Genomic DNA, 25,247 nt, shown 5'->3' with positions numbered 1-25,247 from the left:
TCACCCAAAACAAGATTCTTTTTTACCATCAAAATGTATAAGTGGCAAAAATCAGGGTAGCACAGTAGTTGTGTGTTTAGAAAAATGTGGAAAATTCAAAATAGGTTGTGTGGAAAAAAAAAATAAAAGAAAAAGAAAAAAATGGTGCTTGTCTACAGTAGCCAGGAGGGACACACCACATAAGGCTGTGGGGTGAAGTTTCCCTTGAGCGCAGACTAGGGATCAGCTTCAGAACCCCTTTGTAACATCAACCTTTAGGGAGGAAACTGTAAAACTGATCCAGGATCAACTTCTCTCTACGCCGGGCCCCAGTGATCACAGCATCACATGACCACTCTGGGCCAGCTAGTGGTTAGCGGGCTGCACTGCTCAGTAATTACGGGGTTCGATTCCCCTGTGTGTGTGTGTGTGTGTGTGTGTGTGTGTGTGTGTGTGTGAGAGAGAGAGAGAGAGAGAGAGAGAGAGAGAGAGAGAGAGAGAGAGTAAGGGTGTGTTTATGTCTCTCTCTCCCCCTCTATTTATGTGTGTTTGTGTATTTTTGTCTCAAGATCTCTTTATGCGTGTGTGTGTGTGTGTGTGTGTGTGTGTGTGACTATGTGGGGCATGAGTTTGAATATGTGTCTCGATGCCACGTCTGTTTTCAGTCTGTATGTGGTCCATCAGGTCTTCGCCCTGTGATTGGCTGCTGGTCACCAGGTGTGTCACAGGATCTGGCACCAACTACCTGGAGCTGATCAAAGATGAGCTTTCACTAAAGATGGACAATTTCACTAAACGTGTCTGAATATGCATTTATCGACTTTTGTGCATTTTGCTAATTTCACAAGGCAGGACTGAACATTTTTTAACAAGAGACTGTTGATATAGTCTGCAGTACTTTTGTATTTTTTTTTAAATGTTACAATACCTTTTGACAGATATCAGATGATGATGATACTGGAACCGTAATTCCCTTTTTTTCTGTAAGCAGCCAAACCTCTTTTTCAAATATCTATAAAACAATGCCCCGAGGAAGAACAATGAGCGTCAGCTGAACTAGCACTCTAAAGTGTTAAATTGTCTATTTCTGCAACACTTGCCTTGACCAGAGAATATTTCACCAGGGTTCAAATGATAAATTGAAGTGCAGTCTCAACAAATACCAGCAATTCATCAGTGTCCCACAAATCCCTTATATTTCCAAAATGCCCCATTTTCAGGAACTGAGAAAAAACGGATTGATTGTTCCCATTGAGGTTATTGCCTTTTACAATATTTCACATCATATTTTAATATTTTTTAAAATTCTCATCTGAATGACTTCATCGTAAAGAGAATCGTAAAGGTTTTTTTTTATATAATCTCAGTCAATTACAGTAAAATGCAAAAGTGGAAAATTTGCAGAAATGAGTTCTTTGTAGGACGGAGTGGATTTTCTGCCACACTAGCTTTAATATGATGTGACATCTTGCAACACACTTTATAATCTCTGCAAGCAGACATAATGTTAGGCCACATGCTTTTACAGTCTTTTACAGTCTTGCACAAACACACACACACACACATACACACACACACACACACACACACACACACACACACACACAGGCAAACACAGAGTGATGCCATAGCCAGAAATAGCAAGGGGATGGCAGCAGTCCCTGTGGCTATTAATACCCAGCTTTTCTGAGGTCACTCGCAACACACACCACCCTGTCAAACTGTAACTCTCTGTCTCTCTTTCTCTCTCTCTCTCTCTCTCTCTCTCTCTCTCTCCCCTTCTGTATTCATACCATAATTCATCTGCAACTGGAAAAAAGTAGAATTAAAGTATGATAACAGAATAATGCAATATATATAATGATCTCCAGAATCTCAGTAGGCCTGCTGTTTCCAGTAGTCTGCTAATCTGCCCCTAAAGGTGGACACTTACACCTTGTGCAAGTGTGTGTGGTCTGACAAAGAATTGCGTAACTGGATTGGAGCTAGTGTTGAGCAATTAGCCTGGCCTGTTCAGTGGCTGAAGTCTCATTGATTTTCAAATAGGCAAGTCCTCAGGCAGTTAAAAGTAAGGCCATGTAGGCTTCAATTGACAGCGAGTCATCTGCGATGCCATGATACAATACTTGGCCGAGAAAAGGCAGGGTTACCTATCCATTATTAGTGAATTATGAAGGGAAGCTGAATGGTGAGCTATCTTTCTGTTCAGATTTGTAGCCTTTTGTCTAGATAAGTGAATTTATTTGAATAAAAAAGCTTCCATTGGTGCTGCTAACTGGTGTAGGCCTAGTTATGGGTATAGCAATTAAAAACATAGAAACATAGGCCCATCGCAAATGGGCCTATGTTGAAAGAGTGTTGAAAGAGAGTTTGAAATTAATAGAATTTGAAAAACAATTTGTCTAATTAGGCCTTAGTATATTTTGTCAGTGATGAGTCATCCAACAGGAGGGAGCAGTCCCTTCCTTCCTCCACCCGTTTATCCCTCTCTTTCTGGCTCTCTCTCCCTCCATCTCTCTTTCTCTATCCCTTCATCCCTCTATCTTTCCCTCCCTCTCTCTCTCCCCCTAGCTGCGTCAAGCTAGTCAAAGATAGCCCAAATAACAACGAAAGTGCGATGAATTTGCCTTCAAACTAAAACGTTGCAACGTACATTCGTCAATAAAGGCTTTTATTTTGAACATTTCGACCGGAAGTTGAATATGTTATATTTTGACGGGCTTGATGCTGGTTGTCTCTGCTGTTCTCCCCAGTCTCCAGTGTGGATTTACATACTCTGATTTCCGTGGGACTGGGAAGCGAGAGAGGAGGGCAGTGAGCCTTTTCAGGAACTGAGGAAACAGCCGCAAACAGCGCACAAATTAACAACTTGAAGCCCCCACAGCCCCGCCGTCGGTTTTTCCGCACTTCCTAACGTACCTCGGAATACTTTTCTCGCTTCTTCGGCTTTCAACGGATCTCTCACTGGATTTTTCCCCCTACAACTCTACTCTGGAGGTCTGTTTGGAGGTTTCGGAGAAGTCGGGAAGCAGCTTGAGTTTGAAGCCGGTTTGAAGGGCTGTGGCCATGGCCGGGGGTGGTGGGGTGTCTCCGCTGGGGCCCGCACCGCCGATGTGGTATCACCGGGACCTGAGTCGAGCCGCGGCCGAGGAGCTGCTGGCCCGGGCCGGGAGAGACGGCAGCTTCCTGGTGCGGGACAGCGAGAGTGTCAACGGGGCTTACGCTTTATGTGTGCTGTAAGTAACTTTAACGCAGGAAAAAAAATATACAACTCGCATGAACTTTGAATTTGTGTGTGCGGCCTCGATTGGCTTTGCTAACGGGTTGTGCGACGAGAAAAGTGCCACTGCTGTGGGGTTAAAATGTTCTTTTTCCAGTAGGACGTTAGTAGACATCCTTCCAAATAGTCTGGTGTGTGTTTTGTGTTTGAGTCACAGTCTGTTATTCTGGCTGGCTTGACACTGATTTGCTAACGATAGTTCAAGCAGCTACAGTTGTTTATAATATAAACTTCCCAACAGCAGCAAACTGGCATAATTTGTTCTTGTATGTGATCAAACTGTGCCATAGGCCTACACTCACCATTGTTAGACTTTCAATAAGGTTTCAGCCAAATGCATTTGTTTACTTTCTCCTGGAAGGCAGTGAGTGGGAGAGAGAGAGAGAGGGTGGTGAAACTCCAGCATGGCACACAACTTTAGGGCTGTCCCTGTCTGTCTTGTTGGATGTGGTCGCCTGCAGTGCCGTTTTAATAGGACACACTGCTACAACCAGCCTGCGGCTGTGAACAGTGACATTAGACTAAATGGTGCTCGAGGTAAACGTTTATAGCCCGTTGGAACCGTGCTGATGTTTCTAGGCCCAGCTATTGGGACCAATACAGTGATGAAGTAGTTGGCCTAGTTGATGAGGTAGACATACTATTCCCAGTCACCTAACATTTCATAAAATGGCAATAAGGCGGATGTGTTCAATGTGAAGGGGAATTAGAAGGCATGGCATCCCCCTTGCTAAAACAAATAATCAAATGCCCACCCTCCATTGAACAAGGGAGAGACCTACTTTGCCACCTCACCATCCCCAATTTTAATTGGCAACAAACTCTACTGTATATTTAATTATGCACAGTGAAAGAGGTGCTTATACTTTGTATACCTTCATATACCCCCGACTAGTTCAGTGGATCAGTAGGACTATCAAACTTCAATACACAGATAATTACTCCAGCTATTACAAATTTGAGCTGTGGACATTTTGTAATGACTCAGTCAGGTCAAAAGAGATGTTAAAGACCCCTAACACTGCCATTGACCAAACTGTACATGACTCATGTGCCCACACACACACACACACAAATGTATAGACTACTGATTGTGCAGATAGATAAGCACTGCAGGAAATATCTGCAGGCCTGTGCCATGTGACAGAGTACTCTGACATTGAATCGACCTACATCCCCTATCTGATAGTTTACCCCATGCTGTGTTCACTGTGTGTGTGTGTGTGTGTGTTTCTGTGTGTGTGTGTGTGTGTGTATGCGTGCACACCTACATATGTATTTGTTAGTATGCTTGAATCTGCAAATGCCTGCATACAACACACATACTTGTGATGGACGTGATGGATGACAGTACGGCAGAATACATATTTTGTAGTTTGAACACACTAGATGGAAAACCTTCCCTCTGTCTGTTAGATGGTCATGTGTGTGTGTGTCTGTGTGTGTGTGCGCATATGCCTGCACGCCTATTACACACAGTAGACGATGTTGTCACCAATTTGTAGTTTGGGACCTGGACATGAAAACCTACTACTGCAGTTGTCATGTTGGAACCCACCAGAAATAGTCCTGTGACCCGTTTTGGGTCCTGACCCATAAATAACAGGATCTATCGAAGAGAACGAGATCTATAAAAACTTGTGACAATATCCATTTGTTGGATGTAATTCAGTAGGTAAATCTAATGACCAACAACATTCCTCACATCCATATCTCAGCTGTTTCCTGTTTGATCCCCATGTCCACCCTCTCCCTTCCTCTGCATTTTCACCTTTAACATCATGGATTGTTTCATCCCAGAAAGTTGTTTCCTCCTTTATACTAAGAGCCATCGATGCAGCGAGTTTGACTTTGAACACACTGTTACTGCTTTTCCCCAGAAGAAGTTTTGGCTCCAATATGTAAAAGTACCATAACATTGTCATTGTTTGTGTGTATGTGTTTATATGTGTGTGAATGTATACTCTCTCCAAACGAATGAATAAATACTGAAGAAGTGGTACCAGATTAACAGGGACACATTAAGAAATCCTGAATAATTGGGATTCAGGGGCGCTAATATTCTGCATTTATTGGGAGGATGTAACATATTTGCCATTAATTCTGTTCAAACTCCTGTAATGTGAGTCCAACCTCAAACTCAGCCTGGTTTGGCCATTGCCCCGCTATTTACCCCTCTCTAGTCCCATCAGACATGTGCAGGGGCCAAAAGAAGGTTCAGGGAGGTGAACATCATTTTGTAATTTAGATGAATGTATCAGTCATAGTGCTATTTATATGTGATTATATATATATCTGTGAGGATTGGGTATTAAAAATAGATACCAATTAGGACTACACCATTTTTTTGTATCAACATCGATTTGAAGGCATCAAAAGGTGATGAAATGCATTGAAAAGATGTAAATTTTTGTATTCTTGCAGTGGGATTTATGTGGTTCTATTTCGAAAGCAGATCACGTATGCAAATTTTACACAGAAAATATTTTACTCTGTTATATAATAAAATATGCTTTCATTAAGGTGCCAAAATAGGTATTGTTTTAAATTGGGTATAGAATTTAAAGTGATGGAACTGATATCAAAACATTTCCAACTATACCCAGCACCAGGCCATGTGGACCACTGATCTTTTGAGCTGTCTATCTTTAAACGTTATGCCTTTAAAAGAAGAAGTTCCTAACGCATCCTGATGCCATAAATAACTCTTCATAGAGGAAAAGATAAGGTCAGACAACACTTTATATTCCACCCAGTTCACATGAGTTTTAGCTAATATTGTCGAGTAGTAAAATGCATTTCCAGGAAGTAAAAACTGAATCAGTGGAGGCTTGAAAAGGCACAGCGTTTTTAGTCACAGCTGTGGTGGTGAGACGTCCTGGAGACTCGGTGGGCGGAGGTCTGTACCAGGTACTCATGATGTTATTGCATCTCCTTTCATCATCTCCCCCTTCTTTCCTTTAACTCCCCTCTATGTTGTCAGCTACAGCAAACAAGTGAAAACTAGCAGAGTGCTAGTTACAAGTTTGCCATGTGGGAGTCTATGGGCACATAATGAAATATTGCTTTTCATTAGCTGCACTGATGTTGTTATAAATACCAGTTTTTATGTAATTTGTTGTTATGGTTTAAGCAAACCAAAGGTACAACAGTTTTATTTCAAGCAAAAGTAAATCTTAATTTGATTGGAGTCTTTCAAAGTAAAAATTAGTAGGCCAACAATATTAAATTACAGAGATGAAGTTGAGGTAAAAAGATAAAAATACATTGCCACAATATTTATCCTCTGCATACAAACCAACTGTGGTTGCTCATCATGAATAATTAAAAGATTTCTTCTTCAAGCTGAAGTCATGAGTCAGTCTAAATGAAAGGTTTTAGACAACTTTTTTTTAAAAATCCCTTGAAAATGTTCTTTTATAATGGATTGGAAAATATTGAAGTTTATCCAATTCATTAATCTTTGTGAATGCAGCATCCACTTGTAGTAGAGAACAAAATATGACAAACATTCAGTGTATCAAACAGACTAATGTAGTAGAATCAAATCACTTACCTTCTCAAGAAATCAGGGAACTTAGTTTAGGCCTAAGTCACACAAAAAATTGCAATGGAAAAAGCATTTTAAACAACCGCACTAAAAATGTCTGCAAAAGAGACAGTTACTTTACAAAAGACACAGACCTTACTGCCACAGGCCAGTTTACACAGGCACAGTTCAACAGACGCCCCTAGAGAACGGTTCAGTGGTGGGCCAAACCTGTACCACACATGACTTGTGTCTCTCGAGCCCCTTTCACACATAGAACCCCTAAGATTGCTGTATTAAGTTTACCGGCACCGCTAGTGGTTTCCCCCATTCACACTTCTGGCTACTGTCATCACACATGATGACATGACGGTCGCGGATAGGAGAGGCGAGGCTGGATGTTTCGTTTAAGGTACACGATGGAAGACGTCCCCTGTTACTGTGTTTCTCCTATACTATTATCAGTATGCCTGTTAATTTATTAGAAAATTTGCTAATTTTGCCAGTTTTCAAACATTCAGCTCTCCTGCTCCAAACAAATGCCTGCCGTGAGCAAGTTGCAGAATGAAACATGCCTCTGCAGAGTCTCCTGTGATTGTTTCACTCTCTCCACATCAAAGTTTAGCCTATTCCATAAAACTGTCGTAACCTTTTGCATACTTGACCCGGGCATCTAACAGCTTTTGTTCACACTAGCATCACAAAGGAACATTATTGGGAATTTCACTAGGTCTTGAGGGGGGGAAATTGCCGGATGAACTTTGCCGGAATAACGACTCCGGCTCCCGTTCACGCATGACCCGGACACAGAATATTTCCTGAAGATTTCTGGGTGAAGCTGAAAGGAGCTTCTGTTGTCATAGGACCTTAAGCTCTGTGGAACACTGCTGGGTTTCTCCCATGTATTTCGGTACCAAGATCGCCTTTGATTCTGGGATGGCACTGAGAAGGGGGATTTTAACGCCTTGGGCTCAGTACACAAACGGAGTTAATTGTAAATTGAGTCTTTCAACATGGAAAGTAAGCTAATTGAAACTGAAAATGGACCCAGGTGACCCATTTTGGATCCCAGCCCAAGAAACACTGACATTAATGCCAAGATGTTTTTTTTTTTTCGGAAATCTGGACACGGGTAGACATGGCTTCTTGTTGGGCTTGGGTTTGCCCGCGTGACTTATGCACACAGACACACACACTTCCTTATGCAGGGCTTCAGAGGCAGCAGTGTGTTTAGGAAGTGTTTCCAGTCCGCTGCGGTCTGAGAATAGACTGGTGAGAATAGTGTTTGTGTTGGTGAACGGCGGTGGGACTCCGGGGGCAGTTTGTCTCGAGGCCTCAGCCTCTCACTTCCTCATATTTTCAGTTTCACTTAGCAGACTTTGAGTTCTGTATAAATGTCTGCCTGCAGTTTGGTTTTAAAGGAATTCACTGTCTTTTTTGGGAAGTAAGCACTTTGATCAGCTTACCATTGTGCGATGAGAAGATTGACAGCTGGTTGTGTGTTCAGTATTTAGCATGCTCGCCGTCTTTACAGATGATGCTAAGGTAGCTTGTAATCATATAGTGTGCTGAAGCGTTGGACCTCTCTGTTCACTGTTGCAACTTGAATAAATACTGCAAACACAGAGGTCAAACTGCTAGTTTCTTATTGCACAATGGTAATTTAACCAAAGCGCTTATTTGCTGAAATATTTTTGTATTCCTTCTACAAAGGAGATAGTGGGCAGGGAAGTTTCCTAACTTTTACACCAATATCTTATGTTAACAAATGGGATGACAACAAGAGGGATGCCACCTCATTTTATCTCCCATCAAACCGCTACATCTGTGCAGGCAAGTCTGCATGCATATATGTTTGTGTGTATGCATGTGTGTGACAACTGAGGAACAGATACACAGAAAGATTTACAGTTATTGTTTTCAATTTCTCCTAGCAGGAAGATGTTCCTTAGTGTCAGTGTAGCACGTCTAAACATGTAGGGGTTCAGACATGGCCTGCTGTGTATGTGTGTGTGTGTGTGTGTGTGTATGTGTGTGTGTTGAGACCCAGAAGTTTTAGTGAAAACATTCCTCACCAGGGAGGTGTGTGTGTGGTGGCTGGTTGTGGGGGGTTGTTCAGAGAATGTAATTATAAAAATAATGGTTTCTTTTTGAATAGCCATTTTCAAAGTCATCAGAGTGCTTTGTTTAGTTAATGGTCAGTGTAAATCTATAACCCAAACTGCCAGTTTATCCTTTTCCTTGTTTTTATAACTGCCTTACTGTTCCTTGGAATTAGTTTAGGCTAAGCTACTTGTGATGGTAACTTACGAGTGTCTATTTATTCTACTGTTTGTGCTTACTGTAGCTTGCTCTGCACAAGAGCATCAGATGAATGGCTAAAAGCTGTGATGCAACACAACATTTGATGTAATATTAGGCCTATTTAATTATCAAAGCCAGTTGTTGGAGCATGTTGATGCACATATACATGGCGGTCTTGCCCATCGGCACCTCAGCAGTTTTGGGCTTACTTTCTGTAGGAGCACTTGTGCCCGCAAGTTGAAAAATTTGGGGGGCTAGTTAAAGTGCAATTTTTGGAGTACTGTAACATTAATGCATCACTATAACATCAAACAAACATACACACAACCACTCACTTACAAACACACGTATGTTTGTTGTCGTGTTTGATCCGTTGTTGTCCGGGGTTTCCTTGGTGTAGCAACCTTCTTCGTGGGTTTTATTTTGTGCCTCATTTCAGTACGTTTTTTATGCTTTTCATTTAGCAAGAAATCAGACAGTCAAGCTAGGCCTATGTGCTGGACAGACTAGCTCTCGCCTCCTCCTCACACTATACCTAGCCTGCTTGTTGCATGCGTCATCCATGATGTGCCACGCACAACCATATACAAAGTTAGAGATATTTTGGACTTGTTGTTTTTTATTATTCTGATTGTAGCATGGTTACTTGGGTGGAATCCTTTACTGAGCTACAATTTCATCATCACAAATGACGGGGTTAAAAAATCTGCCACCACAAGTCACTCACACCAGTGCGCGGCGCCTATATATTTATTCACATTCGCACACTGAAACTTTAACTCACACATGTGAGTGAAATGCTCCATAGATTGAACCAGCTGGCCTTCAACTATAAGAAAGAATCCTTTACCAAGCTGCTAACCTGCGGCCCTTTGAGGCCGTGGAGGTGGACAGTGTTGTCTGGTTTCTCCACCTTGAAGAAGGAGATAGGTTTGTGTGTGTGTGTGTGTGTGTGTGTGTGTGTGTTTAGCCCTCAACTGGTGCTTGTGTTGTTTGGAGGAGAGGAGGTAGCAGTCTAAACAGACACAAGGCAGAGGAAGTCAGTGAAGCAGTCTGTACCTTCAACACGCACCACTGTTGACAACACACACACACACAGCATGCCTTGGGCCTGGGTTAATACCTCTTCAGGCTAGCTCTCTCTCTGTCTCTCTGTCTCTCTCTCTTACACTCTCTCTCTCTCGCTCTCTCGCTCTCTCTCTCTCTCTCTCTCTCTCTCTCTCTTGCTCTCTCATTCTATTGCTATTATAATTTTGACGCTACTGAAACAATAGTATTTACTCCACAGACCTGCAGAGAATCTCATCAGCTGCCAACTATCCCCTAGCAGGAAAACACACACACACACACACACAAGACACACACACATACACACTGCATGGCCATGGATTCTGTGCCACAATGTGTTGTATATACATACATATGTTTGTTTTTGTTAATTTCATGATTGCAATGTGAGGGCTAATTATGGAGATGGGTCCAGAGTTCAGATAGACACCAGTAAAACAAAGGAACAATGGAGCCTACTGTCCGTCAGTATTTTACTGTTGGACTTTTGAAGGCAGTAGCAAATATTCATCTAAGCTTATATTAGAAGTCGGACCAACTGTTAGAGCTATGGTATTTGGGACAGTTTTTCAAGCAGTGTAGATTGGCAATATTGTACACTGCTACATTTATGTAAACCAATGTAACATGGCATATGGCATATGAGTCAAAACTGACCATCTGCTGTGGTTTCCAGTTGTGTGACTACTGTAAAAACCCTAAAGCTTTCAAAAAGAGGTATTGGTCTTGAACTCGATATCGCACTGTTCATTTCAGTTCTTCCCCATTCCTTATCTTTCACACATTTTCACACTTACTTAACATTTAGCTAAGTTGCTCACTCAGTCAATTTCTGTTTTTTTTCTCTCTCTCTCTCTCTCTCTCTCTCTCTCTCTCTCTCACTCTCTCTCTCTCTCTCTCTCTCTCTCTCTCAAGCCTAAGATGATAGACACACACACACACACACATTTCACTGGTGTTAAAAAAAACCTGATGTCAGAGAGTAACATCACCTATGAATATTTCAGCTCCTGAGCAGCACCATTCTTAATTCTTGGTTGACTCTGTCACTGACTGTGTTTGCATGCAGCCGAATAATCTCTCAATATTATTTATTTCAAATGAACTGATCTCAAATAAACATCTTAACTGTACAAGAGTGACAATCTCTTCAGTCAGGCTGCAGTCTGACTGAATGAACATGCTAGACAGTTAATCCAATCCAACTGTAGCAGTACTTATCATTTGGGATTGAAAGAAATAATCTAGTTGCAGTTTGATGTAAAAATATGTTAAAATTTGAATCCAGTCCGTGTTTTAGTGGCAGTAGGACACTGACCTGGAAAGACCGGAAAAACAACTGCGTGGTCAGGGCAGAATGAATTCCTGGGATGGATCTCTGCATGTAACCCTCATTCGTTTATAGAGCGTACATACACAGTCCACACACACACACACACATGCAAATAAGCAGCACATGGGTGTTTTGCACAGGCAACACCCCATGCAACCACACTTTTACAGAGAAGCACAACCAGTACTCACACACACATTAACACACAAAAAACCTCAAGGTTTGCCTGGCAAATTGTGAATTTTGTGTCTGGTCCACTGAACAGACATGAAGCGCACACATGAAAATCATTGAGCTCTGGATTTGACTGCAGACATGTAGTCACAGCCATGCAATAGTAATGTCAATAAATTGATCTGCCAACGGTTGACTGAAAAAAGGGGGTTCTTCAGTCAAAACAAAATCCAGATCCCCATTTCTGACACCAAGTTGTTGGCCGCATCAAAGAGGTATCCCAGGTTCTTAATCGTTTCTCTGTTTTGGGGAAAGATTTAGGATAGAGCCAGGAAAATGTCTTCTAGCCTGTAGCCTAACTCACCGATGCTGGTGTGTTTTTTGCTGTACCTTCAAGTCACGAAGTCAATGAAACGGCATTTTCGAGAGCATCTTGCTTCTGTAAGTTGACATATTTCCCGTTGAAACAGGATGTAGTGGCGGGACATAATACGAGGAGAGACCATTCAAAAGTGTAAACCAATGGGATATCAGTTAGGGAGAGAGAGACAGTTTTATTTGATGGGAAAGGTCGGAGTACTGGGATTTTGATATAAAAATACAAGAAAATGAAAATGCTGTACACCTTTTGGCATCTATTGTTAAATAGGTGCATATTATGGCATGGATAATTAGCTAGCAAGGTGTCATGTCATTGTGACTTTAACATCCCCCACTGTCTGCAAGCACAAGGTTCAGTTCTCTTCTGTTCTGCTCTACTGTATCATGCTACTGTAAGGCTAAAGCCCGCTCACTACTATGACAGACAGCAACAGGTTGTAGACCCCCCTCCACACACACACACACACACACATACACACACACACACACACACACACACACACACACACACACACACACACACATTGTCAGATTGAAAATGTAATTTGTCTGGTTGGAAGAAGAATTAGCAAATAGTCTAAAGGTCACTGTCTCTTTTTTTCCCTCCCTCCTTCTTTTACTCCATTTATTCCATCCTCTCTCTCGCTCTCTCTCTCTCTCTCTCTCTCTCTCTCTCTCTCTCTCTCTCTCTCTCTCTCTCTCTCTCTAGGTTTCAGAAGCATGTCCACACTTACAGAATCCTCCCAGATGATGAGGCATTTCTGGCTGTGCAGGTATAGAGAAGGCAGACACACACACACACACACACAATAAGGAGGTCTGAGTGTCTGTCTGTATCTAACCGTTGGGGTCAAGTACAGGCGTGTGTGTGTATGAGTGAGAGAGACAGAGAGCAAAAACTGTATTTGCTTCAGTAGCAGCTGGAAGGCGATGATGCTTTTGTTGGCTCTGAGCTCTCTCTCTCTCTCTCTCTCCCTCTCTCGCTCTCACACACACACACACACACACACACACACACACACACTAACACACAGCAGCCTCTTTGTGCTTTGTGCCCAACAGCTGTGAAGTCCCCACCACCACCACCACACCACCACTTGCCACACACACTCTCTCCATCTCACAGTTACACACACACACACACACACACACACACACACACACACTTCCCCAACACCGCACCCCTCACCCCCCTGCTCTCTTTATGAAACCCACTCCAGACTGTCCTTGTCGCCACATCACAGGCATCTGTCTGACTGGTTTATGATATTGTTGGGGTCCACCCACCCAGAGCCGTCTGTCCCGGAGAGCTGTGGCGTGAAACAGGGGTCTGAAACTTTTTCAGCCTCCTGGGAGTCCAGTTCGGCTTCCTGGAACTGAATTTGTTTGCATACAATATTTACCAAAACTCTTCTTCCTGGTTTGAATCGTATTTAGCCTGCTGGGTTATATTTGCTTACTGAACGTGAAATGGGGAACAACTGAGGCCACCAGGGATTTCACTGACATGGCTGTTTTTAGCTAGACAGCTCTGGATATACAGTATCCATAGCAGAAAATAACTTCCTCTCTCTTTCTCTCTCATTCTGTCTGACTGTGTATCCCTCCCTGTTTGTTTGTCTTTCCTCCTCTCTCTCTCTCTCTCTCTCTCTCTCTCTCTCTCTCTCTCTCTCTCTCTCCCCCTCCCTCTCCCACTCTCTCTCCCTCTCTCCCCCTCCCTCTCCCACTCTCTCTCCCTCTCTCTCTCCTCCCTCCCCCACTCTCTCTCTCTCTCTCTCTCCCTCTCCCACTCTCTCTCCCTCTCTCCCCCTCCCTCTCTCTCTCCTCCCTCCCCCACTCTCTCTCTCTCTCTCTCTCCCTCTCTCTCTCAGACGTCTCAGGGCGTGCAGCCTAAGCGGTTTAAGACGTTACCAGAGTTAGTGTTGTTGTACCTTCAGCCCAGCCAAGGTCTGGTCACCACGCTGCTTTACCCCGTCGACAGAGAGGAAACCGCTATCAGTGACGACAGGGACTATTCAGGTGACTATACAACACACACACACACACACACACACACACACGCTCACACACTCATTGGTGGCCTTCCTCACCTTTTGATCGATTCCCAGATGTTAACTCTGCTTTTCTCTGATTGGTAGATGGGGAGGATGAGAAGCCACCCCTCCCCCCTCGCTCTGCCTCCACCTCCACTCCCCCTGGGCCAGACACGCCCACAGACAGGTACAATGTCTTTGCATGATATTTTATACCATATATTTTTATTTTCAAAAGCACAGATACAGCACACGCGCCATGGCATATTGCAAGCAACTGCCTTTTTTGTTGTATGATAACTACACTCGCTAATGTTATGTGGATGTATAACATTAGAACATTAGTCACATAACATTTGTGTGTATACATATATATATATATATATATATATATATATATATATATATATATATATATATATATATATACAGTATACAAGCATTGTAAGTACTGAGACTCAAACTGAGAATCAAACCAGCAACCCTTTGTCTACCAGCCGGCCTTCTTAACCTCAACATGTTGCCCACGTACACACACACATTCACGTTTCAAACACACATACTTGAGTGGCCCTGTTACATACATAGACAGGTATGACGCACACGCACACACACACAAGCATGCACAGTTAAGGAAGGATATTGCTTCATTGTCACTGTGAATGTGATAGTCATAGCCGTAGTTCAGCGCAACACACACACAAACGGTAGGCACAGATACTTATCATCCTAAATACACAAACACACGTACACACACCCACTGACACTCTTCCTCTCTTTCTCTATTTGTCTTTAATGCATATGATGCATGCACACACACACACACACACACACACACACACACTATGCAGTAAACATTTTTACACACTTAAAACATACTTAATAAACACATAAACACTCCCTCACTCAGACATTCTCTCTTTCTCTTTTTCATTCACATCACACACACACACACACACACACACACACACACACACACCAAGCAGTAAACATTGTTACATAGTTAATAAACATACAAACATTCCCTCACTCAGACATTCTCTCTCTCTCTTTCATTCACACACCACACACACACACACATATCCTCTGTTCTCCCTGAGGGACCCCCTCTCTGTAGAAAGGAAAACCACATCCTGTTGAAAACCACGTTGCTTACAGAGGATGCCGGGTTTTGGTGGTGTGTGTGTGTGTGTGTGTGTGTTTGTGTGTGTGTATGTGTGTGTGTGTGTGTGTATGTGTGTGTTGTACTGTTTTCTGTATGCCATGTTTTTATGTGTTTATATCAGATCTGTGTACTGCTATAGAGGGTATTTGCATGCACATTTGCATGACTTGCTGAAACTAGACTGATGAACAGGTAAATTCCTGTCTTCCCATTTTTTTTACCTGAAATCTATAGGTAACAAGGGATTTGTTCAGTAAATTGAGCAAATAAGGTAGCAGATAATTGGATCCAGCTATTCCTTTGTCTCTATTTATAGACTGGATACTGGTTGATTTTAGGGTGAGAGAAATACTTCCAAGTGTTGCCTCCAAAGTTTCAGGCAGTGGTGTGTCTTATTTGAAGAGAGTTAGGTAATTGTATTTTCCATTCTGATGTTTATCATGCAGGGAAATATTAAGTTTTTGAGCTTTTAAGAGATGTACAAGACCAAACATTAGGCTCTTCCAAGGAGCTGAAACAAGTCACAAAATACATGTGTTGTAGAAACCTTTGTGACTCTGTTGATGTGACACTGAAGCAACATCCTCCTTCAAGATACAAAAGTGTCAGGGGGGCATTCTGGTGGCTCAGTTGGCTAGTGTGTGTGTGTGTGTGTGTGTGTGTGTGTGGGTGTGTGTGTGTGTGTGTGTGGAGGGGGTCGGGGAGGGGGTTGAGTCAGCTCTCTGCTTTAGAGGAAGTGTATGATTCTGGAATTCCTGACTGCACAAATATAGTAGTCATAAACTCACAAACACACACACACACACAGTTTCACAGATACATGCACGACTATGGACTTACATGTTCCTCATCTGAGCGAACAATGTTTTGGAACTTCTAAGTCACCATGAACTACAAAGACTCTATGTAACACTGAGTTTCCTGATACATGGGTTGTGATTCATCTGCATTTTTTTAAGGAATTCATGTTCAAGATAAGTTGAAATGTTGATGAACTCCGTGGGGAAATTGTGGGGAAAAACAGAAGATAAACAAGAAATGGGGGTTATGTGAACATACGTGCCCGATATTTTCAATGCCAGAAAACGTTAGGCAGAGTGTATTAATGAGAGGCATGGGAAAAAACTAGGGATTAATATTATTATGGTGTGAAAATGCCACAGATATGTAAATATATGCCGTATAAATTGACTGAATCAATATCAGAACACAAGAACATGCCATTCCTATTTATAAAGAGTATTAATTTCCCCCCAGTATTTTCATGTATGTTCATTTAACCCTGTTGGGTGTCTCTTAGCGCTCCGGCGGCTAACGGCCTCAGCACCATCTCCCATGAGTACCTGAAGGGCAGCTACGCTCTGGACCTGGAGGCCGTCAAACAGGGAGCCTGCGCTCTGCCTCACCTCAACAAGACCCTGGTGGCCTCCTGCAAACGCCTCAACGGGTGAGAGAGACACACATGTATGCAACAAAGACACGTATTCACTTGTACGTGTATAAGCTGCATACAGACAGACACACATATTCACATAAGATAGGGCTGCACGATTATGGCAAAAATTATAATCCTGATTGTTTTGCTAAATATTGTGATCACAATTATTAATCACGATTATTTGTCTCGGCTTCAGGAAACAATTTTATTGCACTTTTGTACCTCAACATAGATTTTCACTTTTTTCACTGCAGTGTTGCTCAAAGTAGCAGCAGCTAGAAAGTATTGTTTTCACTCTTACTGCCTTACTCTTATTGTGGTCCTTATTTACAAAATTTAAATAATAATTAAATAATTCCACTTTATTAATTACCTCTGGGCACAGCTACGACCCGTAAGGCAAATTTGCATAGTATCTGTACTTGTTTGCTGTCATCTGGTTTAAAGCCAAAGTATCTCCAACTGTCAGATGTTGATCCATTTTTAGGAACTAAAACAACATTTTCACATTCAGACTCGGGATAGGGATTTTCCTCTCTTCGGGCTTATCCACGCTTTTCCACTTTGCCCATCGCTCTGTTTCTCCAAAGATGCTCTATGTAAGGTTTCTCTTCCTTTCTTTCCCTGCCTGCTTCTTCATCTTAAGTTTTGTTTTGGTCACATGGGTGCACATTGCGGATTCAAATGTGACTGGCCAGGTGTAATGAAAGCGCTAGATATACATGTTGAAACAGGACTTACAGGGGAAATGCAAACATAACAGACACTTCTATATGGCTGAATTAGATGATTATTAATCGTGGAAACATGAAATTGTGATATAGGATTATCTACGATTAATTGTGCTGCCTTAATACATGCACAGACACACTGAATGTACAAAATAGGGGCACATACTCTTTTAATGAAGTAAACTGATGAGGTGAATCCAGGTAAAAGCACTTATCCCTTATTGATTTCCCTTATTAAATCTATACCAATCACAGAGGAAAAGATGAAGATGTGGATTGTGCAATAGGGGCTACATTTTCACCCTCCTCCATGTATTCCCCCATAGGGAGGTGGATAAGGTTCTGTCTGGTCTGGAGATCCTGTCTAAAGTCTTTGATCAGCAGAGTGCCTTCATGGTCTCCAAGATGATCCAACAGGTACGCCTGTGTGTGTGTGTGTGTGTGTGTGTGTGTGTGTGTGTGTGTGTGTGTGTGTGTGTGTCTTTGCATGCGTTTGTCTTCAGTGTGTGAAAGTGTGTGACTCTGTTGGTTGTGTGAGGTTTGTCTTTGTATATTGTCACTGTACCGCAAAAACCTTGTGTCTTCAGCTTTTTAGGAATTGAGAAAAACCAGTTGATTTTGTGTATGTGCGTGCATGCAAGCTTGGATGTCAGTTCTCCTTAATTAATTGTACATAGCAGCAACGCAGTCTGCTGTGTATTTGTGTGTGTGTGTGTGTGTGTGTGTGTGTGTGTGTGTGTGTGTGTGTGTGTGTGTGTGTGTGTGCGTGCATTGAGAATGAAGGCAAGGTGAGGCATTCTTGAACTCCCTGTCTTTCCAGAGTCATACATTCTAGCCCAACAGCTCTCTCTCTCTCTCTCTCTCTCTCTCTCTCTCTCTCACACACTCTCACACACACACACACACACAGTGAGACCTACGCACAGAAAGACACATAAACACAGGTAGACATACAGTATAGCATACACATGCAGAGTACATGGACACACAAGCTTAGACATAGTTGCACACATAAATACACACACACACACATGCACACACACACACACACACACACACACTCACACACACAGTGCTGTGGAGTGCATTGGGGGTCATGAGGAAAAAGCTCTTTTGTCTCCAGGGGTTCTTGCAGACAGCTGAGCTAGACATGATCATGCTGCGGTCATACACACACACACTTATGAGAAAAATGTATCACAAGGGTAATGCTCACATAGGGTGTTTGTACTTTTAATGTTTATCATGATTTGTGTTGTTTTTTTTTTCATTTATATATAGGCTACTTGATCTATATTGTGTAGATGTTCGCTTTTGTGTGTGTATAAATAGAGGTCAAATAAAATGGAAACGTCAAGAAATTAAGAAAAGAAACCTTATGGGATTGACCATTGCGCATTTTTGAAAATCATACAGTAGGGTTTTAAAAGGATTCTTGAGCCTTATCATCATGGAAACAACCCAAAACATCAAATAGTATGTAAACTTCCAGGTCAAACACATAGTAAGAATGCACTGATCAAGGGGCCACCAATTATAATCGGCAGATAGACGTTCTAAGTAGGTCATCTACGTAGATGATTCATTTTGTATTTGTTTGTTATTCATTTCTGGTGTTGTTTCATGAATTTCATAGCCTTTATGATTAGAAACAGTTAAATGTATTGGTCAAAAGGCAGAGCCGATGCTGCCTCAATGAAAATCTTTTTCATGTGCCACCAGTGGCAACAGGTGAGTAAGCACTTCAGTTGTCAAGCTCACACTAACATGTAATTAATTAATCGGCCGATCACACAGTTGTAATCAGAATCGGCCCCAAAAAGCCTGATCAGTGCATCCCTAAAACCCCAAATTTTAGTGATGGAGAGTCTTGTTGGCTCAGTGGGCTGGGGGAATATCATCTGTTTTTTGTAAATTTTTTGGACATAGAACTCCCATTCCAACATCCCATCCCTTTTCTCTTGTTTTGGTTCTCCTATTCTTCCTTTCAATCTCCACTCTACACACTGGATCTAATTAGTGTGAATGTGTGTTTCCTCCATCAGTCGGTGAATCAGGGTGGAGACCAGGAGTTGGAGAACCTCGTGACCAAGCTGGCGATTCTCAAAGACCTGCTCTCCTCCATAGAGAAGAAGGTATAGGCACATACATTCAGACATGTACAGACACGAACCCGCTCACATGCTCGCTCCCTCTGTCTGTCTGTCTGTCTGTCTGTCTCTCTCACTATCTCTCTCTCTCTCTATATATGTATATATACAGTATATATATATACAGTATCTATCTATCTCTCTCTCGCTGACTCTCTCGCTCTCTCTATATATAGTATCTATCTATCTCTTTCTCTCTCTCTTTCTCTCACTGTCTCTTTCTCTTTTTCTTTGTCTCACTGTATCTCTCTGCCTCTGTTTCTTTCTCTTTCTCTCTTACTCAGTCAAACACACACACACACACACACACACACACACACACACACACACACACACAGCTGTTAGGTGGAGGAGGTTAGTTTAGATAACCCTCTCCATATGATGGATCATCTGTCCAGAAGCCCCGCTGGTTGCATCTGTAGCCCAGCATGAAGACTCCAGGCTGGGGAGAGATACGGAGGGAGCCCCCTCTCTGCCTGGGGCCTGGGGTTAATACAACGCATGGAGGAGGAGAAAACGGAGCGGTATAGGGAGGGAGGGAGGGAGGGAGGGGTTTTTGTCACATCCGAACCAATGAACCTGGTTTCCACTACAGGGCCAAACACGCCTGGCCAGGTTGTTTTAACGCTTCTTTTTTTAGCACCATGGCATGCTCATTTTGTGATTTAAATTCTCATGTTTCAGCAGAAAATATTTGTTCAAGGCACTCTTTATTTATTGGCTAATACATAGCATACACATGTTTAAAAATGCTTAAAAAGCACAGACGCGTTGCAGCACATACATAGCCTCAGGGCCTTAATGAAAACCTTTTTCATGTGCTATCAGTGGCAACAGGTGAGTAAGCACTTCAGTCATCAAGCACACACTAACATGTAATTAATTAATCGGCAAATCACATAGTTAGTGATCTGCCTTGACTGCCTTGAACACATTTTTTCTGCCGAAACATGACCTTGTCACCCAAGCTTCAATCAGCACCTCTCCATACCACACTGAAGCCAAGGCAGCGTTCCTCTTTAGTAAACTGGTAAATTCTGATAATGTGTAAACTAAAAATTCAAGCCTGTATTCTAAACATCTGAACTGTCCTAATGCAGTAAAACCCACCCATCTGGAGTTCTGGTATTATCACCGATTAGCAAATACAATCTGACCCAGGTCTGGCATAGTAATAGACCAAAGTCCTTCATGCTGGACGTCACTGGTCAGGGGGTTTAGCTTGCTAGGAAGGAAATAGCCACAGCACAATCAAGCTATATCTTGACTCATGTGATGTCAGTGGCTCCACCTTCTCTGCTCCCGCTAGATCACATCCAGGAAATGGGAAATTGTTTCCTTGTTGACACCAACACTGAAGTTGAAGAAACTGTTCCACTGCCTCTGTCTCTGTCTCTGTCCTCTTTCATTCATCTCTTCCATCTTTTTCTCTGCATTCTCTGCATTGCATGATTTTTCTCTTTCTCTACTTTCTTCCTCCATTGGTCCTTTTCGCCGTCTCGTTCTCTCTTTTTTAATTCCATGTTTATTTTTCTACCCTTCTTCTCTCTCTCTCTCTCTCTCTCTCTCTCTCTCTCTCTCTCTCTCTCTTTCTCTCTCTCTCTCTAGGCTCTGAAAGCTCTCCAGGACATGAGTTTGTCCTCTCCTTGCTCTCCTCCTCCTCTCTCCATGCGTCACAGCAAAGCCATCCCTGTACAGGCCTTCGAGGTATACTCACTCTCTCAAGCACACACACACACACACACACACACACACACACACACACACACACCGTATTAGTGGGCGTGTCTCTCTAGCTACAAGGAGATGTGAGGTCAGTTAAGGAAGCAGTGATGATGTCATCCATTCCAAACTGTTGACCTTTCCAGAAAGTGTCTCAATACTGGAAGTAATTTGTTACCCTTTATGTAATAAGGGAAGATTGACTTGTGACAATTTTGCAGTAATGAAAGGGGATTCCCAGAATTTGGGAAAAATTGGAAAACAGAAAAAAAGGCAAAGGGTTTTTTTTTTGCCTTTTTTTCCGTTTTCCAAATTTTTTTTTTTTTGCTCCGAATCAAATGTTTTATGGTCACGATTCATCTTGTAGTTGGTTGGCTTGGTTCCAGGCTTAAAACTCTTTATATAAGGATTTTCTGAAACGTCAATGGAGGAATGAATGGGAAATTCACTTCCTGGAACCGGAGCCGTTCAAAAGTGGGAGGTCACTGTTGAGCTCTATATGACCTAAGGGAAGCATATACAAAGCAAATAATATAGGACCCAAGACAGAACCCTGAGGCACACCACAGGAAAGAGCAGCAGCTTCAGACGTGTAGGGACCAAGCGACACAGAAAAACTCCTATCAGAGAGATAGGAGTCCAGGGCACTGCCAGAGACACCCACCCACTGCCTAAGTCTTTCAGTCAGGATGCTGTGATCTACAGTGTCAAAAGCTGCGCTAAGATCCAGCAGCATATATATATATATGTTTATCATGACACTGGAAAGATCCATTGTCACTGTAGATACGCACAATATCCAAATCATCAATTCTCATATTTCCTGTTTTTTGACAGGATGAGGAAGCTGAGGAAAAGATTATTTCCATTGTGGTGATTGTAGTGTGGAGGCAGAACAGAGATTTGTTGTGCTACCAGTGATAAGGGCAAGGCTACCGAGAGCATGCCGAAGTGCCTCCAGCAGTGACGATGATTTTGATTTGATGAATGTTGCTATCTAGGCATGCGCTTTTGTTTCACATGGGACGGACTGGACCTGAATTACAGTAAGATGTGATGTCATCGGTGATGTCACCACATTCTAGGAAGTATTTCAGCCCAGTCGATGTGTGACAGCCAGATGACAGCACCCAAAGGAATGTTTGCAATGCATTTCCTGTGGCATCATCAAAGTGAACCTATCATACAATGTGGTAGTTTCGTATCTCCTTTGGTTTCACCATAATATGCTTATATGGAATTATAATTTTGCTGCAATATTTGTATCATAACCTTCTAAAATGTAGTATAGGATTACTATAGTTGTATTTCCAACAATTTGAAAGTCACCATAGGTGCCTTGAGGGCAAATCATTGGTTTACAAAGTAGGAGTTGTGGTACTAACAGCTTACTACTGCTTATTGAAACCACCATAAGTGTGGTTTTCCTCCTAGATTCTTTTACAGGCGAGTCTCAGTATGACTCGGGTTGTGACTCTTGGAGACTTTTCAGTTAGACAGAAGTAGCAAGTGTTAGACAGTGGGAGAGAAAGACAAAAAAGGGGAAAGAATAAAAGAACGAGTATGGATGAAAAGAGAGCGGGGGGGGGAGAGGGAGGGTGAGATGGGTGAAGGGAGGAAAACGAGTGGAGGGAACAATCAAATGAAGAGTGAGGGGGAGCGAGGGTGAAAAGAGTGAAGGAAGGTGAGAAAGAGCAAGGAGAAAAAAGAGGGGGGAGAGAATATTATTAGCTCTCAGTCAAGACTGAATTTTCTGCTAGTTTGTTTTTGACCTCCTTTTAGCTGCGTCCTGTTTGCACAGGAAGAGGATTGTTGTTTTGATGAGGAGATAGGTGGGAGATGTGCAATCACATTCACCTACTGTTCACTTAACAGTGAGGCTGGATCAAGGTTTACATAACCGAAACGTCACAATAAGTTTATTTAGTGTGCCTTTTGAATGATTAACATTTTTTTATGGAAAATGCTGACCCTTATGTTTCCAAGTGCATGTCCTACGGATGTAAAGGAAAGAAGGTCCACTTTCTTAACTTTCTAACTAACTTAACAGAAAGTTATTACTAAAATATTTGACAGATGAACCAACATTTGTGAACTGCCTTCCAACACTAGAACTCAGAGAACCAAGACTCTAATGTGTGATCATCAAGTTACAAGGTTTTTTTCTCTTCAAATTTATAATTTTGGTGGCTTCATGTATTTGATGGAGATTTAACACTTTTTTAATGGCATAGGTGGAAATTTAACAGCTAGTGTCCAGTTGTTAAATTGATTCTGTGCTAGCAATAGAGGGAGGGAGTGTTAGGAAATCCCCTGCCTTTGCTTTGGAGACCTCTGGTGGTGAGGGGGACTTGGTATGACTTGAAATGCAAGCGTTAGTTACAGCGGCACACACACACTCTCTCTCTCATAAATGCACAGTATAACTATAAGCACCCCCTTTCTGCATGAGTGTGTGTAACCCTTCACCCCTGTCCCCACTACAGGTAAAGCTAGATGTCTACCTGGCAGAGCTGACGAAGATAGGAAAGAGCCAGAAGCACACTCTGTCGGTGGACGTGGAGGGAGGAAGACTGGTGGTGATGAAGAAGGTGAAGGACAGCCAGGAGGACTGGAACACCTTCACACACGACAAGAGTGAGAAACACACACACACACATGCTGTATACACACAAATGTCCCAGCATTTCCCAAAGAATGAGACTAAACATGGGCCACGGGCCAGTTTCAGCTGGGTCCCTTCATGAACATGAACTTCATGAGTGCTATTAAGTCTGAGTAATGTGTTTGGACCCCAGGGCAAGAGACTAAGTGTACTTAATTCGGGTCCCAGCCTGTAATATAATATCCCCTATAATGTCCCTTTGAGACACAGTCGAGGTAATGAGGCAAAAAAATGTAGGTAAGGAATTTGTGGCTTTGTGATATTTGGACGTTTAAATATTCACTCTTACTTTGTTCTTTTGTCATTCTGTCTTTTCTCTCAATTTCATTTTCTCTCTCTCACCCTCCCCTCCCACATGCCTTCTCTCTATTTTTCCCCTCTTCCTCTCTCACCCAATTCCTTGTCCTCGCTTTCCCGCTTTGCCTTTCTCTCTTCCTAACTCCACCCCCCTTCTCTCTGTCTCTCCTCCATGTCTGTCTGTCTCTCTCTCTCTCTCTCTCTCACTCTCTCTCTCTCTCTCTCTCTCTCTCTCTCTCTCTCTCTCTCTCTCTCTCTCTCTCTCTCTCTCTGTCAGTCCGTCAGCTGATCAAGTCTCAGCGGGTACAGAATAAACTGGGCATTGTGTTTGAGAAAGAGAAGGACAAGAGCCAGAGGAAAGACTTCATCTTCGCCAGTGCCAAGGTCGGTACACACACACACACACACGCACGCACGCATATACACACTCACTTGTGCATGCACATATTAATAAATACGTTAACACTCATGCAAGCAAGCACAGGCACATACACACACAAGCATAGCTGTATAGATATAGACAGGCGTACACGCTCACAAATGCACTCAAATATACAAACAAACACATACGCACACCCACCTGAGTCGTGGTCAGACCTTGTTGATGTGAAAGTCAACACTACAATGGAATACACATCCATATTCAAACCGACAAGGAAATGCTCTCACATATTCCTTGTTATTTGTATATTCATAATCAGACAGACAGTGACATGGCCGGATCTGTGGCACAGGTCATGAGGGCAGCTGACTCTCAGACTCATATACAAATCTCTCTTTGTGGTAGGGGATTCGGCTTCCACTGAGGCACTTTCTGTACTGTGATCCTCATATGTCTGTAGCCGTCTCTGCTTTGTTATTACTTTTTTTCTTCAGGAGAAACTGAAGAGAAATGAGGAGAAAATACCTGAGGAGAGTTTACTGCCCACTCTCCTTAAAGAATATGAAGCTGTTGAGAAGTTAGCTGTTCCTGGAGCTCAGATCAGTTCGCAATGCTT

General features: G+C 42.5%; 1 protein-coding gene across 1 annotated transcript in view; it reads left to right on the top strand.

Annotated features, from left to right (window-relative positions):
- The first annotated feature begins 2,778 nt into the window (after nt 1–2,778).
- Nucleotides 2,779–25,247, top strand: part of inppl1a (inositol polyphosphate phosphatase-like 1a) — a 35,136-nt gene continuing 12,667 nt past the window's right edge. Inside the window, exons 1-10 of the mRNA XM_071925605.2 lie at nt 2,779–3,215; nt 12,758–12,821; nt 13,920–14,067; nt 14,187–14,268; nt 16,547–16,693; nt 17,742–17,832; nt 19,461–19,550; nt 21,174–21,272; nt 23,774–23,924; nt 24,527–24,633. Of these exons, the coding sequence (XP_071781706.1) occupies nt 3,046–3,215; nt 12,758–12,821; nt 13,920–14,067; nt 14,187–14,268; nt 16,547–16,693; nt 17,742–17,832; nt 19,461–19,550; nt 21,174–21,272; nt 23,774–23,924; nt 24,527–24,633 (1,149 nt within the window). The 5' untranslated portion in view covers nt 2,779–3,045. The remainder of the gene's footprint in view (nt 3,216–12,757; nt 12,822–13,919; nt 14,068–14,186; nt 14,269–16,546; nt 16,694–17,741; nt 17,833–19,460; nt 19,551–21,173; nt 21,273–23,773; nt 23,925–24,526; nt 24,634–25,247) is intronic.

Source organism: Centroberyx gerrardi, chromosome 6 (genome assembly GCF_048128805.1).
Source record: "Centroberyx gerrardi isolate f3 chromosome 6, fCenGer3.hap1.cur.20231027, whole genome shotgun sequence".
NCBI lineage: Eukaryota > Metazoa > Chordata > Actinopteri > Beryciformes > Berycidae > Centroberyx > Centroberyx gerrardi.
This window is presented reverse-complemented; position numbering and strand designations above follow the sequence as displayed.